The sequence below is a fragment of the Scyliorhinus canicula genome, chromosome 15, assembly GCF_902713615.1.
Source record: "Scyliorhinus canicula chromosome 15, sScyCan1.1, whole genome shotgun sequence".
In the NCBI taxonomy this organism is placed as follows: Eukaryota; Metazoa; Chordata; class Chondrichthyes; order Carcharhiniformes; family Scyliorhinidae; genus Scyliorhinus; species Scyliorhinus canicula.
Window position 1 is genome coordinate 88,551,708 of NC_052160.1, and position 17,720 is coordinate 88,569,427.

The window sequence follows — 17,720 nt, forward strand, 5'->3', positions numbered from 1 at the left end:
CCCTTCTCCCACCCACACTCTGGAAACTACCCTGTCCTGTATACCCCTTGGTGGTAGGAGCGGGAAGGTGAGACCTGCCTGTGTAGGAAGTCTCGTGCCTGCAGGTACCTAAATTCATTTCCTCCCGTCAGTTCATATTTCACCTCCAGTTCCCTCAAGCTGGGAAAGCTCCCTTGTATAAACATATCGCCCATCCTCTCGATCCCTGCTCTCTGTCACTTCCGAAACCTATATTCGCCACCCAGTAATAATTACTAAAGTTTGGGAGTGCCAGCCCGCCCTCCCCCAGCTGCACGGCTGCCACCTTCGGGCGAACCCTAGTAGCGAACCTCAAGGCGAACTTTACTTTCTCCAGGCCAAGAAAGCTCACCATGTCAGATAGCCATACCTCAGCCCTCGGGGGCTTTGAATCCCTCCATGCGAACAGTATTCGTTGCCGGGCTACCAGGGAAGCAAAGGCCAGAACATCGGCCTCCCTCTCTTCCTGGACTCCCGGGTCCTCCGAAACCCCAAAGATTGCCACCTCCGGGCTCATTACCATCCCAGTTTTCAACACCCGGGACATGACATCTGCGAATCCCTGCCAATACCCCCCGAGTTTAGGGCACAACCAGAACATTTGTACATGGTTAGCCGGCCCTCTGGTGCATCTAGCACACTTGTCCTCCAGCCCGAAGAATTTACTCATCTGGGCCACCGTCATATGGGCCCGGTGCAAGACCTTAAACTGGATCAGGCCGAGCCTGGCGCATGTTGCCGTCGTGTTTACTCTGCTCAGGATTTCTGCCCAAATACCGTTCTCCAGCTCCCCCTCCGAGCTTCTCCTCCCACTTAAGCTTCAGGTCCTCGGTCTGCATATCCTCAGCTCTCATTAGCTCCTTGTAGACGTCTGAAACTCTACCCTCTCCCACCTCTCCCCTACCCTGTCCTGCCTCCCCTTCGGTGGGAGACGTGGGAAGGACGGCACCAGTCTGCATACAAAATCCCTCACCTGCAAGTATCTAAAGTCGTTCCCTCTCGTCAGCCCAAACTTCTCCTCCAGCGCCCTCATGCTCGGAAAGCTCCCTTCCAGGAACCGATCCCCCATCCTCACAATCCTCGCCCTCCTTCACAGTCGATACCCCCGTCCATGTTCCCTGGGGCAAATCGGTGGTTGCCGCAGATTGGGGTCCACATCAATGCTCTTACATCCCCTACATGCCTCCTCCACTGGCCCCAGATCCAAAGAGCCGCCACCACTATCGGGCTGGTGGAGTACCGTGCCGGCGGAAGCGGCAGAGGCACTGTGACCAGGGCTGCTAAGCTAGTGCCCCTGCACGAATCAGCCTCCATCCGCTCCCAAACCGACCCCGCACCCATCATCCATTTCCTTATCATCGCTATGTTGGCCGCCCAGTAATAGTTGCTGAAGTTCGGCAACGCCAGCCCCCCTTCTCCTCTGCTCCTTTCAAGCATCACCCTCTTCACCCGCGGGGGACTTCCCTGCCCATACAAATCCCAGAATAATTTTATTCAGCCTCTTAAAGAAGGACCGCGGGACAAAGATGGGGAGACACTGAAAAACAAACCAGAACCGCAGGAGAATCGTCATCTTACCAGCCTGCACCCTCCCTGCCAATGACAGCGGGAGCGCATCCTACCTCCGGACCTCCTCCCTCACTCGTTCCACCAGTCGGGACAGGTTGAGCTTGTGCAACCTGCCCCAGTCCCGTGCCACCTGAATCCCCAAATATCGGAAACTCTCCCCCACTAGCCTGAACGGCAACCCCTTCAGCCTACTCTCCTGCCCTCTCGCCTGAATTACAAACAACTCGCTCTTAGCCATGTTCAGTTTGTATCTGGAGACCCACCATTGGGTCCGATACATATAACAGCAGATCATCCGCGTATAACGAGACTCTATGTTCCACTCCTCTCCCAAACCCGAGCCGTCCTAGTACCTCCCACAGATAATCCCACTCGACCCGGTCAAAAGCCTTTTCAGCATCCATGGCTAGCACTATCTCTACCTCCCTACTCTCCGGGGGCATCATAATCACGTTGAGCAGTCGTCTTATGTTGACCACCAGCTGCCTCCCCATTACAAACCCGGTTTGGTCCTCCACAATTACATCCGTTACACAGTCCTCAATTCTGGTCGCCAAAATCTTGGCCAGTAACTTGGCGTCTACGTTAATCAAAGAGATCGGCCAGTAGGACCCACAGGCCTCCGGGTCCTTATCCCATTTCAGAATGAGCGAGATGGTGGCCTGCGACATCGTCGGGGGGTAAACTCCCTCTGTCTCTTGCCTCGCTAAAGACCCTGACCAGCCACCGGCCCCACTATCCTGGGAAATTTTTTGTAAAACTCTACCGGATACCCGTCCGGCCCCGCGGCTTTACCCGACTGCATGACCTTCAGGCCCCCCAACACTTCTTCGATCCTGATCAGGGCCCCCAGTCCGTCCACCAACCCCCTCCCCACTTTTGGGAAGGTCAGTCTGTCCAAGAATCGCCTCATCCCTCCCGGTCCCCCGGGTGGTTCCGAAGTGTACAGCTGCCTATAAAAGTCCCTAAAGACCTTGTTCAGCCCTGCTGGATCACTCACTAGATTGCCTTCCCCATCCACTACCCCCCTATTTCCCTAGCCGCTTCCCTCTTCCTCAGTTGCTGCACAAGCATTCTACTGGCCTTCTCCCCATGCTCATAAATCGCACCGTTTACCTTTCTAAGCTGCTCTACAGCCTTGCCTGTAGTCAGCACCCCAAATTTGGCCTGCAGCCTCTGTCGTTTCCTGAGTAACTCTGGCCTCGGGGATTCCACGTAACTCCTGTCCGTCCGTAGAATTTCCTTAATCAGTCGGTCTGTCTCTGCTCTATCTGTCCTGTCCCTGTACGCCCGGATTCAAATCAGCTCCCCTCTCGCCACTGCCTTCAGTGCCTCACAGAGCACCGCTGCCGAGACTTCTCCAGTACCGTTCACCTGCAGGTAATTCTGCATGCATTTCCTCAGCCTCTTGCACACCGCCTCGTCCGCGAGTAGTCCAACTTCCAGCCTCCATGGTGTGCGCTGAAAGCTGTCCTTACAAAACTGCAGGTGTACTCAGTGCGGAGCATGGTCCGATATGGCAATTGCCGAATATTCTGCCCCCACCATTCCGGCCAGCAGGTCCCTACTCACAACAAAGTAGTCAATTCGGGAATACACCTTGTGGACGTAGGAGTAGTACGAGAACTCCCTCGCCGTCGGCCGGCTAAATCTCCACGGATCTGCTCTCCCCCCATTTGCTCCATGAACCCTCTCAGTTCTTTTGCCATCGCTGGCAACCTGCCCGTTCTTGAGCATGACCGGTCCAGGCTCGGGTCCAGGACCGTATTAAAGTCCCCGCCCATGATCAACTTACGCGAGTCAAAGTCGGGGATCTTCCCTAGCATCCTCCTAATAAAATCCACATCGTCTCAATTAGGGGCATACACACTGACCAGGACTACACTCACCCCTTCGAGCTTACCCCTCACCATAACGAACACCCATCCACGACTGTGCCCTCCTCCTCCTCCTCAAATTGTACCCTTTTATCAATCAGGATCGCAACCCCCCCTCGTCTTAGAATCAAGCCCCGAATGAAAGACCTGACTGACCTAGCCCTTCCTTAACCTAACCTGGTCTGCCACTTTCAGGTGCGTCTCCTGCAACAAGACTATGTTAGCCTTCAGAACCCGCAGATGCGCAAACAAACGCGCCCTCTTCACTGGCCCGTTTAACCCTCTAACGTTCCAGGTAATCAGCCTGGTTGGGAGGGCACTTTGCCCCCCCCCTTTGCCGATCAGCCATACCCTTTCCTTGGCCAGCCCCCCAGCCATGTGTCGCGCTTCCTCCTGCCCGGCTCCACCCATGACCTCCTCACTGTTACCATGCCCAGTTCCCCTCCCCGTCAGTAGAACAACAACTCTATCCTCCTCTCTTTCCCCCCCCCAAGCAACCCCCCCCCCCAAGCAACACCATCCTATCACCTAACCCCTGCCCTAATATAATTATATGGACACCCCCCACCTCGGCTCCCGTTAACTAGCTGCACTCAGCTAGCCTGGGAGTCCCAGCCTCGGCTCCAGCCCGTCTCCCACCGATTGTTCCCAGTCACCTCTTCTCCCCCCCCCCCCCCCCGACCCCTCCACAACACTTCCCCAGATCAGCCCTACTTAAGCAATCACACTATACAAGTCATAAACAACCCCCACAATAGCACAATTAAAGTTAAACAAGAAAAAAAAGATAAGAAATAACAGGCACTCTTCAGTCCTTCCCATACAGACACAGAACAAAAATTGCACAAAGTTCCCCTGAAGCATCCATTTTAACCCAACCCTTTTAACTGTTTTCTTTATTAATTCCCCCCCCCAGCCAAACTCCAACTAAGCAAAGAGTCCAAACAGTAAACATTCAGGTAAACCACGCAAAGAGCACGCAAAAAACAACCACACAAAAAAAGATACATCCCAAAACGGGAGAGACACATATACTTAAAAACTCTAACATGAGTCCAAAACGTCCTCCGCTCAGGGCCAACCCTTGCTTCTTAACGAAGTCCATCGTCTCTTCGGGTTCCTCGAAATAGTGGTGCTGACCCTTATACGTAACCTACATTCACGCCGGAAATAGCAGCCCGAATTTCACCTTGTTTTTATACAGTATCTCCTTCACCTTCCTGTAGCCTCTCCTCCTCCTGGTCACCTGAGCGCTCAAATCCTGGTACACAATGAGGGTGGTATTGTCCCAAATACAGCTTTGTGTGCCCTTTGCCCATTGCAGCACCCGTTCCTTGTCCAGGTACCTGTGAAAGTGTACCACCATCGCTCGTGGGGTACCCTTGTCGCGGCTGCCTCACCTGCACTCTGTGTGCCCCATCCACCACCAGTGGGCGTGGGAACACCTCGTTCCCCAGCAACTTCTGAAACATACCCTCTACATATGCGGCAGCATCTAGCCCCTCTGCCCCCTCCGGGAGGCCCACGATTCTCACGTTCTGCCGGCGATATCTGTTGTCCAGGTCCTCCAGCCTTTCCAAACGCACTTTTTGCTGGTCCCTTAGCCTCTGAATTTCCACATCTGCCACCGTTTGAAAGTCAACCTGCTCCTCCACTGACTTCTCCAACTGCTGGAGCTTCTCAGCCTGATCATCCAGCCTTTTTCCCATCCGATCAATCGACTTCTGAAGCGGCTCCAAGTTGTCACGCTTCAAAGCCAAAAAGCCCTCCTGCATAGTCTGCAGCAGCTGCTCCATTGTGGGCTGGGCTGTCGGCTCTTTGCTGTGAACACTAGCCATGCTGGTCTCTCTCTCAGCCTCCACTATGCCCTTACTCGACCACTTCTGCTGTTTACGGTCCCTCCGGCTTCTTCGGTCCATACAATTCTGTATAGGTCCAGTGCCTGAGTACTATTGCTTTCCAGTTCCGCGCTCAAAAGCGCAAAAAAGTCAGGGGAATAGGTCCAAAAGTCCGAACGAAACGGGGGCCACCAAATGTGCGACCTACTCCCTCATGGCCGCCACCGGAAGTCTAATGTCCCCTTTTTAACTAGCGGGGTTTTACCCGCCTATACAAAGCCCGAGATCACTTTGTTGACCTGTTTAAAAGAGGACTGAGGAATAAAGATGGGGAGACACTGAAACACAAACAGGAATCTCGGGAGTACCGTCATTTTCACTGTCTGTACCCTCCCAGCCACTGACAACGGGAGCACGTCCCACCTCCTAAAATCCTCCTTCATTTGGTCTACTAGTCGGGTCAGATTAAGTTTGTGCAGCCGTTCCCATTCCCGCGTTACCTGGATGCCTTGGTACCGAAAGCTTCTCCCTACCACTCTAAACGGCAGCTCCCCTAATCGTCTCTCCTGCCTCCTTGCCTGGATCGCGAACATCTCGCTTTTCCCAGTGTTCAATTTATCACCCGAAAACCGGCTAAAATCCCCCAGACTTCCCATAATTTCTTCCATCCTTTCCAATGGGCCCGACACATATAGGAGCAGATCGTCCGCATATAGCGAGACTCTGTGTTCCACTCCTCCCCGGAGCAGTCCCTTCCAGCCCTTTGAGGCTCTCAACGCAATTGCCAGTGGTTCTATGGCGAGTGCGAACAACAGCGGGGAGAGGGGACATCCCTACCTCGTCCCCCGGTGCAGCCTAAGAGCCCAATGTCAGCCTGTTCGTCCGAACACTCGCCACGGGCGCCTGATACAGCAGCCCTGTCCAAATCCAAACCGCCCCAATACCTCCCACAGATAATCCCATTCCACCTGCCTTCTCTGCGTCCATTGCGACCACTACCTAGATGTCCTTACCCTCGGGGGGGGGGGAAGGGGGGGCATCATGATTCAACAGCCTTCTTACGTTGGTCGGCAACTGCCTACCCTTAACAACTCTCGTCTGGTCCTCCCCAATCGTGTCCGGAACGCAGTCCTCAATCCTTGAAGACAAGATCTTCGCCAACAATTTGGCGTCTACATTTGGTAGGGAGATCGGTCTGTAGGACCTTTATAGCTCCCGGGTCCTTATCCCGCTTCAGGATCAATGAGATAGTGGCCTGTGACATCGTCGGGGGCAGCCCCCTCTCTCCCTAGCTTTATTAAATGTCCTCATCAGCAGTGGCCCCAGCATCCCAGAGAACTTTTTGTAAAACTCCACGGGTACTCATCCGGTCCCGGGGCTTTACCCAACTGCATGACCTTCAGCCCATCCGCTATCTTTTCCAACCCGATCGGGGCCCCTAGCCCTTCCACCAAGTCTTCATCAACCTTCGGGAACTTCAGCCCCCCTAAGAATTGCCTCATGTCCTCCGGCCCAGCTGGGGGTTCCGACTCATACAGTGTAGAATTCCTCGAACGCCTTATTGACCCCAGCTGAATCTCCGACCTGGTTCCCATCTCTGTCCCTTACTTTCCAAATCTCCCTAGCCGTCTCTCACTTTCTAAGCTGCTGTGCAAGCATTCTACTGGCCTTCTCCCCATTTTCATAGATTCCCCCCCCCCCCCCCTCCTTCCTCAGCTGCTCTACTGCCTTCCCTGTAGTTAACAAGCTAAACTCTGCCTGTAGGCTCCGTTGTTCCCTTAGAAGCCCTGCCTCTGGGGTCTCCGCGTACCTCCTGTCGACCTGTAGTATTTCCTTTTATCAGTTGGTCCATCTCTGCTCTGTCTGCCTTCTCCCTGTGGGCCCGTATCGATATCAGCACCCCTCTAACCACCGCCTTCAGCGCCTCCCAGACCACCATAGCCGAAACTTCCCCCGTGTAGTTGACTTCCAGATAGTTCTGGATACATTTTGTCAGCTGCCCACACACCACCTCATCAGCTAAACGTCCCCGTCCAGCCTCCAGTGTGGGCGCTGGCTACTCTCCTTGCTCACCTGTAGGTCAACCCAGTGCAGGGCATGATCCAAAATTGTGATCGATGAGTATTCAGTGTCCACTACCCCCGTCAGTAAAGCCCTGTTCACCCCCCCACCCACCTTTGCCATTGCCGGCACCCTACCTGTCCTTGAGCTAGATCGGTCTCGCCCTGGGTTAATGACTGTGTTGAAGTCTCTCTTTCTCTCTCTTCCCTCCCCCTCCCCCGGGCGTAACCAGCTTATGCGAATCCAGGTCCGGAATCTTCCCCAACATCCTCCTTATGAACTCCACATCATCCCAATTTGGCGGGTGCACATTCACGAGTACCACCGGCAGCCCTTCCAGCTTTCCACTGACCGTTATGTATCGACCCCCCACATCCACTGTACTATTCTTCCTGTTTCAATGACACTCGCTTCTCGCTTATTAATCAGGATCGTGACCCCTCTAGTCTGAGAGTCCAGCCCCGAGTGAAATACTGTCCGACCCATCCCTTCCTTAATCTAATCTGATCAGTTACTCTAAGGTGCGTCTCCTGCAACATTGCCACGTCCGCCTTCAGTCCCCTCAAATGCACAAACATGCGTGCCCTCTTAACCGGCCCATTTAGCCCTCCTACATGTGATCAGCCTGGTTAGGCCTCGGCGGACACACATATGCAAACGTAAACAATCCCAACCCAATTGCCCAAAAGGATCACGCAAAGAAAATCAAAAAGAAGATTTAACATTCACACCTCCATCCTCCATCAGTGCAAATGCAAATTTTAATTCAAGCAGCTCCTCTGCAGACCCCAGCTCAATACAAAAGGCATTACAAGTAACATCCAAAGACAAAAACTTTTCTTTTTTTTAAAAAAATAACTGAAAAGAGAACCAAAAGGAACACATGAGAACTGCAGCAAAGTTCAGTCCAAGCACCTCATTCTGATATCAACCCTTCCCTTCTGGCGAAGTCCATCACTTCCTCGGGTGATTCGAAGTAGAAATGTCACTCTTCATACGTAACCTAAAGATGTGCCGATTTTATCAAACCCTGCTCTTCTCCTGGCTACGTCCACGCTCAGATCCTGATATATGCGCAGGACACTGTTCTCCCATTTGCAGCTCCGTGTCTGCCTGGCCCAACGTAGAATGCACTCCTTGTCCAGGTACCCATGGAATCCCACCACCATTGCTCTCGGGGCGTCTTCCTTGTTAGCGCTCTATGCGCCCTCTCCATTTCCAAGGGTGGGGAGAACATCCCCTCCCCCAGTAGTTTCTCAAACATAGCCGCTATGTATGCCTCTGCGTCCGTTCCTTCGGATCCTTCCGGAAGACCCACAATTCTCTGGTTCTACCAGCAGGACCTGTTCTCTAGATCCTCCACCTTCTCCTGGAGCCTTTTCTGTTGGTCTCTCAACATTCCCACCTCCAACTCCTCTGCAGCTTGGTGCTCCTCCTGTTCAGTCAGTGCCTTCTCCACTTTCTGGTGCCCGATCTTGAGCATCCTGTCTGAGTTCCAGTCACGCAATTTACTCCTTAATGGGGTCCAAGCATTCGTGTTTCTGCTTGGCGAAGCCCTCCTGTATAAACTGCATCAACTGCTCCGTCGACTGCTGGGTCGTCAAGGCAGAAGTCCGGTCGTCGGGCATGCTTTCTCCCATTGCAGCCTCAGCCCAAGCCTTCTCCGTTCATCTATTTCTTCCTTTGCGAGCACTCCACGTCCGCTTCTCCATGCACTGATGTAGGATTCCTCTTCACAATTGCGTCCAACATCAATTTTCCACTTCAGATCCGACACAAAAAAAATAATCGGGGGGGGGGGGGGAAAAAGGTCCAAAGTTCCGACCCGAGTGGGAGCCACCAAATGTGCGACCTACTCCTTCATAGCTGCCACCGGAAGTCCTGCTCTTTGTCAGTTGTAATATTTGAGACATCATGTGTCTTTTTTTTAATTTTCAGATCAGCTCGTTTGCCTCGTGTCTGTGGACATGCAGAACTTTCCTCCCGATGCACTAGCAGCAGTTAAGTTAGTAGAACAGCAGAACACTCTTCAGCAAACATCTGACGCCAGTCGGTCAGCCACAACAGAGAATATTTCAAACCAGAGCACACCTGTAACAGGTCTGGTATTCAATTCAACCTCATCATATTGCTTGTCAAAGTAGAATTTAATTAATTTGGGTGAAATTTGTGAAATGAAGAATGTGTGCAAGCTTTAATGATTTAATCGCCACCTGGTGCAAGCGGGTACCCATTTTTGATCATCCTATTATTTGTCTGAATCCAGTCAAAAATAGCTGCAATTATCTGTGTCTTATTTAGATATTGCACGAGGTTGAGGTGATGTATCATTTGCTGATCTCAATCAATGCTATAGTTGGGTAGCAATGGTTGACCTCAGAAATTGACTTGAGTTCCAACTTCAATCACCTGATCATCTGAAAGTGCTATTTTATTCCACAATTGGGTGTTTACTTAATCCCATATGTCCATCAACTCCTGTCTCTCTCACTTATAGATTCTGAAGCTTGTGTCATGTTCTCTTCTTTCCATACAGTGAACTCCTTGGACTCCCTTTACTAATTAGTTATAGATTTTTTTTAGCTACTGAATCCTGTCTCCAGCTCTCAGCAAAGTCATTTTTTCTGATTCTGCACCACCTGATCAATCGAAACCTTGATCGGGTCCAGCGTGTCCTCTTTATGCTTGGTGAAGCAATTTTCAAAAAAACTTGACCAACTGCTCCGTTGACCACTATGCCATCTCCGCCATGCTTTCCACATTGCCAGCTCTGCTCGCGTCTTTCTTGTAGAAATTTGTCATCTTACACGGCCACTTCTGGTCCAATTCTCCATCCACTGGAGGGGGATTTCTTCTCACCGTCTCACTCTCCACCGATTCATCCAATGAAATCCGGAAAAAAAGGGAGAGAAAGGACCAAAAGTCCTTCCCAGGCGGAAGCTGAGCTGTCAAATGTGTGAACTAGTCCTCCATGGCCACCACCGGAAGTCAAGTCCTTTTTACTGGATTTGAATACTATTCTTAACTCTTATCGATCGTTGGATATCTGGAATTTGTTTTATTTTTCTTGTTTCTAAGGTCACTTTTTGCAGATTAGCAACCAGAAGAGAATGTAATGTTCCAGCACATGATTATCACTGTTTCCATTTTGAGTGATTCAAGCCTTTACTATGGGATGAACATTTTTTTTTTTAATTTTCTTTCCAGCCTTAAATTGCAAAATTTCACTGCCAAATGTTCCAAGTCTGGTGGAATATCTTGTTAAAGGTTTTTAATATGAGCATTTATGCTGCATTTTCAGACAATACTGCAGTGGTTTTAATTTAAATTCTAATAATCAATTAACTAAATTCGATTAGTATAAGGGAAGGTAGTAATATTGTCGCTAGACTAGTAATCCAGAGACCCAGGGTAATGCTCTGGGTTACTACTCAGTGTTCGAATCCCACCATGGCAGATGGTGAAATTTGAATTCAATAAAAATAAAATGTGGAATTAGAAGTATAATGAAACCATTGCCGGTTGTCGTAAAAACCCATCTGGTTGACTGATGTCCTTCAGGAAAGGAAATCTGCCATCCTTACCTGGCCTGGCCTACATGTGACTCCAGACCCATACATTGATGCGGTTGACTCTTAACTGCCCCCTCTGAAATGGCTTAGCAAGCTGCTCAGTTCAAGGGCAATTAGGGTTGGGTAACAAATGCTGGCCCAGCGTCACCCACATCCTAAAAGCAAATTTTTAAAAATGTGTTGCCTCATTTCCTTTGAGTACTATAATGGTACTATGTAAGCCAACAATGTGGTGCTAAACTGTTAGACGTTTAGCTGTTGTATAAAGAGTAAAATGTACTGTTCCTTTTTACAACACCTTTATTTCACTTTAACAGACTCAGCACAAAACTCTACATTCACATCACCTGTCACAAAGGCCACCTGAAGCCCCTTTACACATCAGTGTCAATTACTGGATACTTAACATAAATGAGACAACTAATTGGAATGTCTCTTAACCCATTACTTAACAGTCTCCCCTTCCTTGGAAAAAGAAAAATTATTAGGTGGAAACAAAATTACAAGAAACTCAAAAAAACACACAATTTCCCCCCTTCTTTTTTTCCATTTTTTTTGGAAGGAAAAAAAGTCACAGAAACAGGCGCCCTTCATTAACAATATCCAAAAGTTTCTGTGAACTAGTCCCTCTTTTTGTAAAACAGTCTGGCAATTGATAGCTGCTGTCGACCCATTTAACTTTTGCTATTTCCCCTCTGTTCAACATCTGCTACAAACTTGCGATGTCTATCCGTAACCTTTTTTCATTGACACTTATTGTAGAGTGCACATTTTCCCACAGGGATTTATTGTCAATGTGACATTCAATAAGGTATATTACCCAAATGCCCTAATCCCAAAATTTCTGTCACTATCTGAGGTATATAAAAGGCCATATCCACCGTCTCTACAAGGCTTAACATCTCAGCAGCCAAAGTGCTTTTGACCACTCTCCTTATTTTCTTTGTTTCCCACACAAGAGGGCAACATTTACCATTGTTCCCCAAAAGGAAAATTAAAACCTCCTGCGCTTGAAACCCCATCACATAAATTTGCATAGGATGCATCACCATAAACTGAGTTTCAAGTGCCTACCGTCACCTAAAACCGGGAACCTCAAAACACACTCCTGCATTTTTAGTTCGGCCAACGCTTTATTTGCTCTTGTTATGCCTTCCACTTTGGGATCATTCATTTTTGTACTCCACTCTAAAATATGAAAACTCACGCCGATCTAGTCTGTCTACCTAACTAATTCAGTTGCCCAATTAAATTTTGCAATTGCTCTTCTTCCAACTTCGAACCATTGCGTCTTTTTGTGAAACATGGCCACGACTAATTGCTATTGGGCTGATGCTTTCCAAATAAGATTGCTGACGTAAAGTTGCCCCTAACTTAGTCTGTCCGATTTCTAGTCCAATATGTTTAAATGCACCCGAAGCCTGACTTCCAACCCTGAACTCTTTACTCAAGCCAGAGATTACAATAGCTTCGAAATCACTAGTCCCACCCCACAAAACATCATCGACATGCATCATAAAGATGCCAGAAAGGTTTCCTTTCTAGTGCCAGTAACACATTTCTGGACCTGCTTTCAACTGGCAACAGCCTAACTTTAACAAGACTGACCTTACCGAAAAATACCAGACTCTAGATGCATCATTTAATCCATATACACATTTGTACAATTTCCAGAGTACCCATTCTGTGTTAGCTGTCTCTTTAGGAGGACGAAGAAAAATGTCTCTCTGGAGCTGATACCCCTGCAAGAAGGCAACTTTTATATCAATAGACTTGCATTTCCATGCCTTTGTGGCTAATAGATCCAAGAAGATCTTTAAAATAACCTTTGCTGCCGTAGGTGAATCTTCCCTTAAATCCTGATCTTCTTCAAATCCCCTACAAGCCTGGCCTTTGCCTTATAAGTTCCATCCAGAAGAACCTTTTCCGTGCAAATCCATCTGTGGGATAGAGCTCTTTGTTCCCTATCCGGTACTTCCGAGTATACCCCAAATTCACTCCAACTATTGAGTTCTTGCTGTTTTGCATCTTTGATAACTTTTTCATCTAACTTATTGGAAGCCACCAAAATCTCGTGCATGTGGGCTTCTATTCTTAATAGTATTCGTAGTCTGGGCAGCACGGTGGCGCAGTGGGTTAGCACTGCCGCCTCACGGCGCTGAGGTCCCAGGTTCGATCCCGGCTCTGGGTCACTGTCTGTGTGGAGTTTGCACATTCTCCCTGTGTTTGCGTGGGTTTCACCCCCACAACCCAAATATGTGCAGGCTAGGTGGATTGGCCACGCTAAATTGCCCCTTAATTGGAAAAAATGAATTGGGTACTCTAAATTTATTTTTAAAAAAAATAGTATTCGTAGTCTTACTCATGTTCCGAGATCTGATAAACTATGTCCTCTCTCCCGCCTGGGATCTCGTTCTGTACTGCTAGATCTTTCCTTTCTGCTGCAAGATGTCCTTTCAATAGTTCTCGACCTTTTCCTGCAGACCTGTTCACTATCCGATGTACTATCTGAACTGGCACTGCATTTCTGTGCCCTCCGTTTTTGAACTTGGTGTTCCCAATCAATTGTCTTGACTCCTTCCCCCGAATGCTGTACATTCAACCAATGTTTATACTTTCCAGTAGCCTTCCCTGCTGTACTAATAACAGTTGCACCCTTCCATTAACTAGACCCTTCCGGCAAGTATGTCACTTTTGTACCAACTTTTGGCAGTTGTCCTTTCGGATATATGGCCTGTTCTAATTCATCAGAAGTGTTGTGTGCCTCTACAGAAACCCTGTCTATATCAGTTAACTGGTCCTCATAGTTCTGTAACACGTGCGTACCAGGTGACTCTGGTTCCTCGTCATGTCAGTCTGCTCTGTCTAAATTTGTAATCTGTACCTATTATCCTTGATGAATGTACCCTAACAGTTTGATTGCCATGTTGCAAAATAATTGTTTTGCCATCTATGCCTATGATCTTCCCTGAGCCTTTCCATTCATTAAATTGTCTCTCTTATAGTATACTATGTCTCCTTGCTGAAAAACGGTATTTGATGGCCGTACATTGTCTTAAAACTCTGCAAATTCTTTCAGAGACTTCTGCTTCCAAAAGAGCTTTTCTACTGCTATGTAATGTATTTAAATGCTCCGCAAAGGCAGAGCTAATTGTTGTCCCTTCCCAAGCTGGAGGCTGGTCATCTAAAATGGACGGAATTGTAGAATTTCTACCAAACACTAATTGATAGGGACAAAAGCCCCCAACCATCTGCAATGAATTATTTGCATGTACCACCCATGCTAAAGCTGAATTTAGCCTACAGTTTGGTCTATCTGCCAAAATTTTCCGAAGCATGTCATCTATTATCGCATGGTTTCTTTCACAGACACCATCACTAAAGGGGCTTTCCACAGCCGTATTCATAACTGCGATATTCACGTTTTCACACACATCCCTAAACTCATCGTTATGAAATTCTCCCCCATTGTCCGTAAGGAATTTTGCCGGTGGTCCCATGATTTGATCCAGAATTACTCTCTTTTCGTTGATTAACTAAATCTGGTTGCTAAATCTACAAAATGCAAAATAAATATATTATTGGCTTTATCCCAGATCTTAAGATCCATGGCCACAATGTCGTTAAAATCTCTGGCCAAAGGTAGGGTTACTATTGGTCGTGCTGGTGTCCTTCTGTACTTCCTACACACTTCACAGCGATCACTAACCTGTTCTATCAGTATATAGTCTATAGTCTTCATCCCTTACTCCTGCATCCTTTGATAAATTTTTCAGCCTCCGAGGAGACGGATGCGCAAATTGCCTATGCAGTTTTAATACAACAAGCTTTTTATCAGCTAAAGTCCCGTTTTCAACTGCCATTAACACATCCTTAACAACTGTACTTGAAATATTATTTGTCAGTAATGGAATACAATAGTGTCTCGACTGTGTAAATTGTAAGTCCAAAAACTGTTGCCTTATCCTGTTCCATATCCAGTTTCATGTGTGCTTTCTTCATCGACGGTCTGCTCAGAAGCAAAGGTATCTCACTTGATACAACATCCGTGCTAATGAAATGATTCACTCCGGCAATATTGCAAGGGATCACCATTCTTTTCAGCGACTTCAGAGTATTATCATCCCCAAACCTGAAACTTGTGGAACTTTCAAATTCCTTAACCTTGTTACGATTTTCAGCATTCAAGGAGTCCAGGTAACATTTTAACCAGTCACTTCCATGCACAGTAGATGTGCAGCCAATGTCCAATACAGCACAATTGAAAGATTCTGCAACCAACACCCTCATTACCGGCGTAAAACTGCTTGTTAATAGGACAATGCCGTCTTTCTGGTCACTATCTTTTTCATCTTCTGACTCTTCCATGTCATGTGTCGCTTCAAACACTCTACTTTAACGTGTTCGACAGCATAATGGTATTGAGAATCACATCGAAAACATCGATTTATCATATCCCTGGCATTTCTGGGGTTCACCTTCCTATTGTAGGTTCTAACTGGGTTTCTGTCTTCACAATTTCAGGGTCCTGATCTCCTTCAGTAGTCTTGGAACCTGTTTGTAGCCGTGCGATTTCGCCATCCTGTTAGGAGTGCATCTTTCATATTCTGCTTTATTGCAGACTGACCTATTTGGGTCATCAGAGCCATCGGTATCTAATGTTTCCCCTGAAACCTTTTTAAAGCTTCTGTCATCTGATCGAATAAGGTATCCTTATCCGCAAACTGAACTCCTGTCAAAACCAGGAGCCTATCCATGTTGCTTATTCTAGCACAGTCAAGTAATTTAAAGGCCAACACAGGCTGTGGAAATTCCAGGTTGTGTTTCTGCAGCCTTTTGTATAGTCTGCAAAATTCCATTATATAGTCTTCCATGGAGAAATCCTCTATTTTCCGGAACCTATCAAAATCCGACCTTGCTTCATATGCACTTAACAAGTCATCCTTTGTATAAATCTTATCCATATAACGTAATAGAGTCTCCAGACCGTCTTCTGAGTCTAACTCTTTCCGATTCCCGCTCAGAAAACACATTTTTCTTCGGATTTTACTGTCATAAGGTAGAGAAAGAGCCAATACCATACCTTGTTTTCTCTTTCCCATGGCAGTTACCTTAGTCCACAAAACTACTGCACTTCTCCATTGGTCGAACGATCCCTTTCAGAAAATAAGGGGGGGTAGTCATATCCGGCCATCTTTCTCCTAGGTTCAGCCATATATCTTTTTTTTCTTCTCACTCCTTGGTTAAGTCTGGAAAGGTTGCATCTTTCAATCCTTCACATTTGCACAGCAACCATCCTCTGCTACCGTTTGTTAGACATTTAGCTGCTGTTGTATAAAGAATCAAAGGTACTGCTCCTTTTTACAAACACCTTTATTTCACTTTAACAGACTCTGCACAAAACTCTGTCTTCACATCACCTGACACAAAGGCCACCTGAAACCCCTTTACATATCAGTGTCAATTATTGGATACTTGACATAAATGAGACAACTAATTGGAATGTCTCTTAACCCATTACTTAACATAAGCTATCTATTTTACTGTTCTATTCTGATGTTTTGGTTATGCATATAATTATTTTATGGGATGCAGTATGCCTTGCATTTCTGAATGTGAATGCAGGAGAGTTTGAATTCTGTGATGTGGGGAGGGTTAATTTTTCACTTGGTTATACAGGAGAATAGTGATGGAAGAGCAGTTGAAGATTTAATGTGACAGCTGGTAGTTGCTTACTTAACGATCCAAATAAGGAGTGTCCAGTGGGTATCCCAAATTTACCTGATGCTATTTTGTGAATATATTTCAAACTAATTACAAATGAATAGGTGGGGAATGAGCATGTATCACCTTGAAGTAAGACCACTGACTTCCATGAGGTTTTTTTTCTCTTTTTATATATTTTTTAAATTTAGAGTACCAAATTATTTTTTTCAAATTAAAGGGCAATTTAATGTGGCCAGCCCACCTACCCTGCATATCTTTGGGTTGTGGGGGTAAAACCCACGCAGACATTCCGGGAATGTGCACACAGATGGTGACCTAGGACCGGGATCGAACCTGGGTCCTCACCGCTGCTATACTAACCACTGCACCACCGACTTCCATGATTAACATCAGTGAGCCTCTCATTGATCTTGGGATAATTATTACGTTGTCTCAATCTTTGCAGCCTTTGAGGGTCAGGCCATTTCCACCAAATATCTACCATACTAACAGAAAATGTTCTTCAAACTAGTCCCCTTATGCACTTCAGCAATTAGCCAGCAGAGTAAAACGCTCTCTTGATATAACATTGTGCATTATTACCATGTTGTTGCAAAAAAAAACACATTTTCCCAGTTGCTGTGAGAAATACCATGAAATCAAGAATTTCAGAACTGTCCAGTCTTGCGGTGTATTTTTTTTTGTCAGGATGTGCAGAAAACTGAACTATGTTACCCCCAAATTAATGTCTTGTGCAGTTACACTTATTCATTGGCAATTACTTCTTTGGTTTTGGTTCTTACAGAAGTATGTGCAAGAATGTCTTAATTTTGCACAAGTAATGCGCAGCGCGGTGGCACAGTGGGTTAGCCCTGCTGCCTTACGGCGCTGAGGTCCCAGGTTCGAGCCCGGCTCTGGGTCACTGTCCGTGTGGAGTTTGCACATTCTCCCCCGTGTTTGCATGGGTTTCACCCCCACAACGCAAAGATGTGCAGGGTAGTTGGATTGGCCATGCTAAATTGCCCCTTAATTGGAAAAAATGAATTGGGTACACTAAATTTATTTTTAAAAAAACATTT

General features: G+C 47.3%; 1 protein-coding gene across 1 annotated transcript in view; it reads left to right on the forward strand.

The window, feature by feature from the left end:
- Positions 1 to 17,720, forward strand: part of LOC119978252 (AT-rich interactive domain-containing protein 2-like) — a 346,118-nt gene that overhangs the window by 241,607 nt on the left and 86,791 nt on the right. The window contains exon 11 of the mRNA XM_038819734.1: positions 9,302 to 9,463. Within this exon, the coding sequence (XP_038675662.1) occupies positions 9,302 to 9,463 (162 nt within the window). The remainder of the gene's footprint in view (positions 1 to 9,301; positions 9,464 to 17,720) is intronic.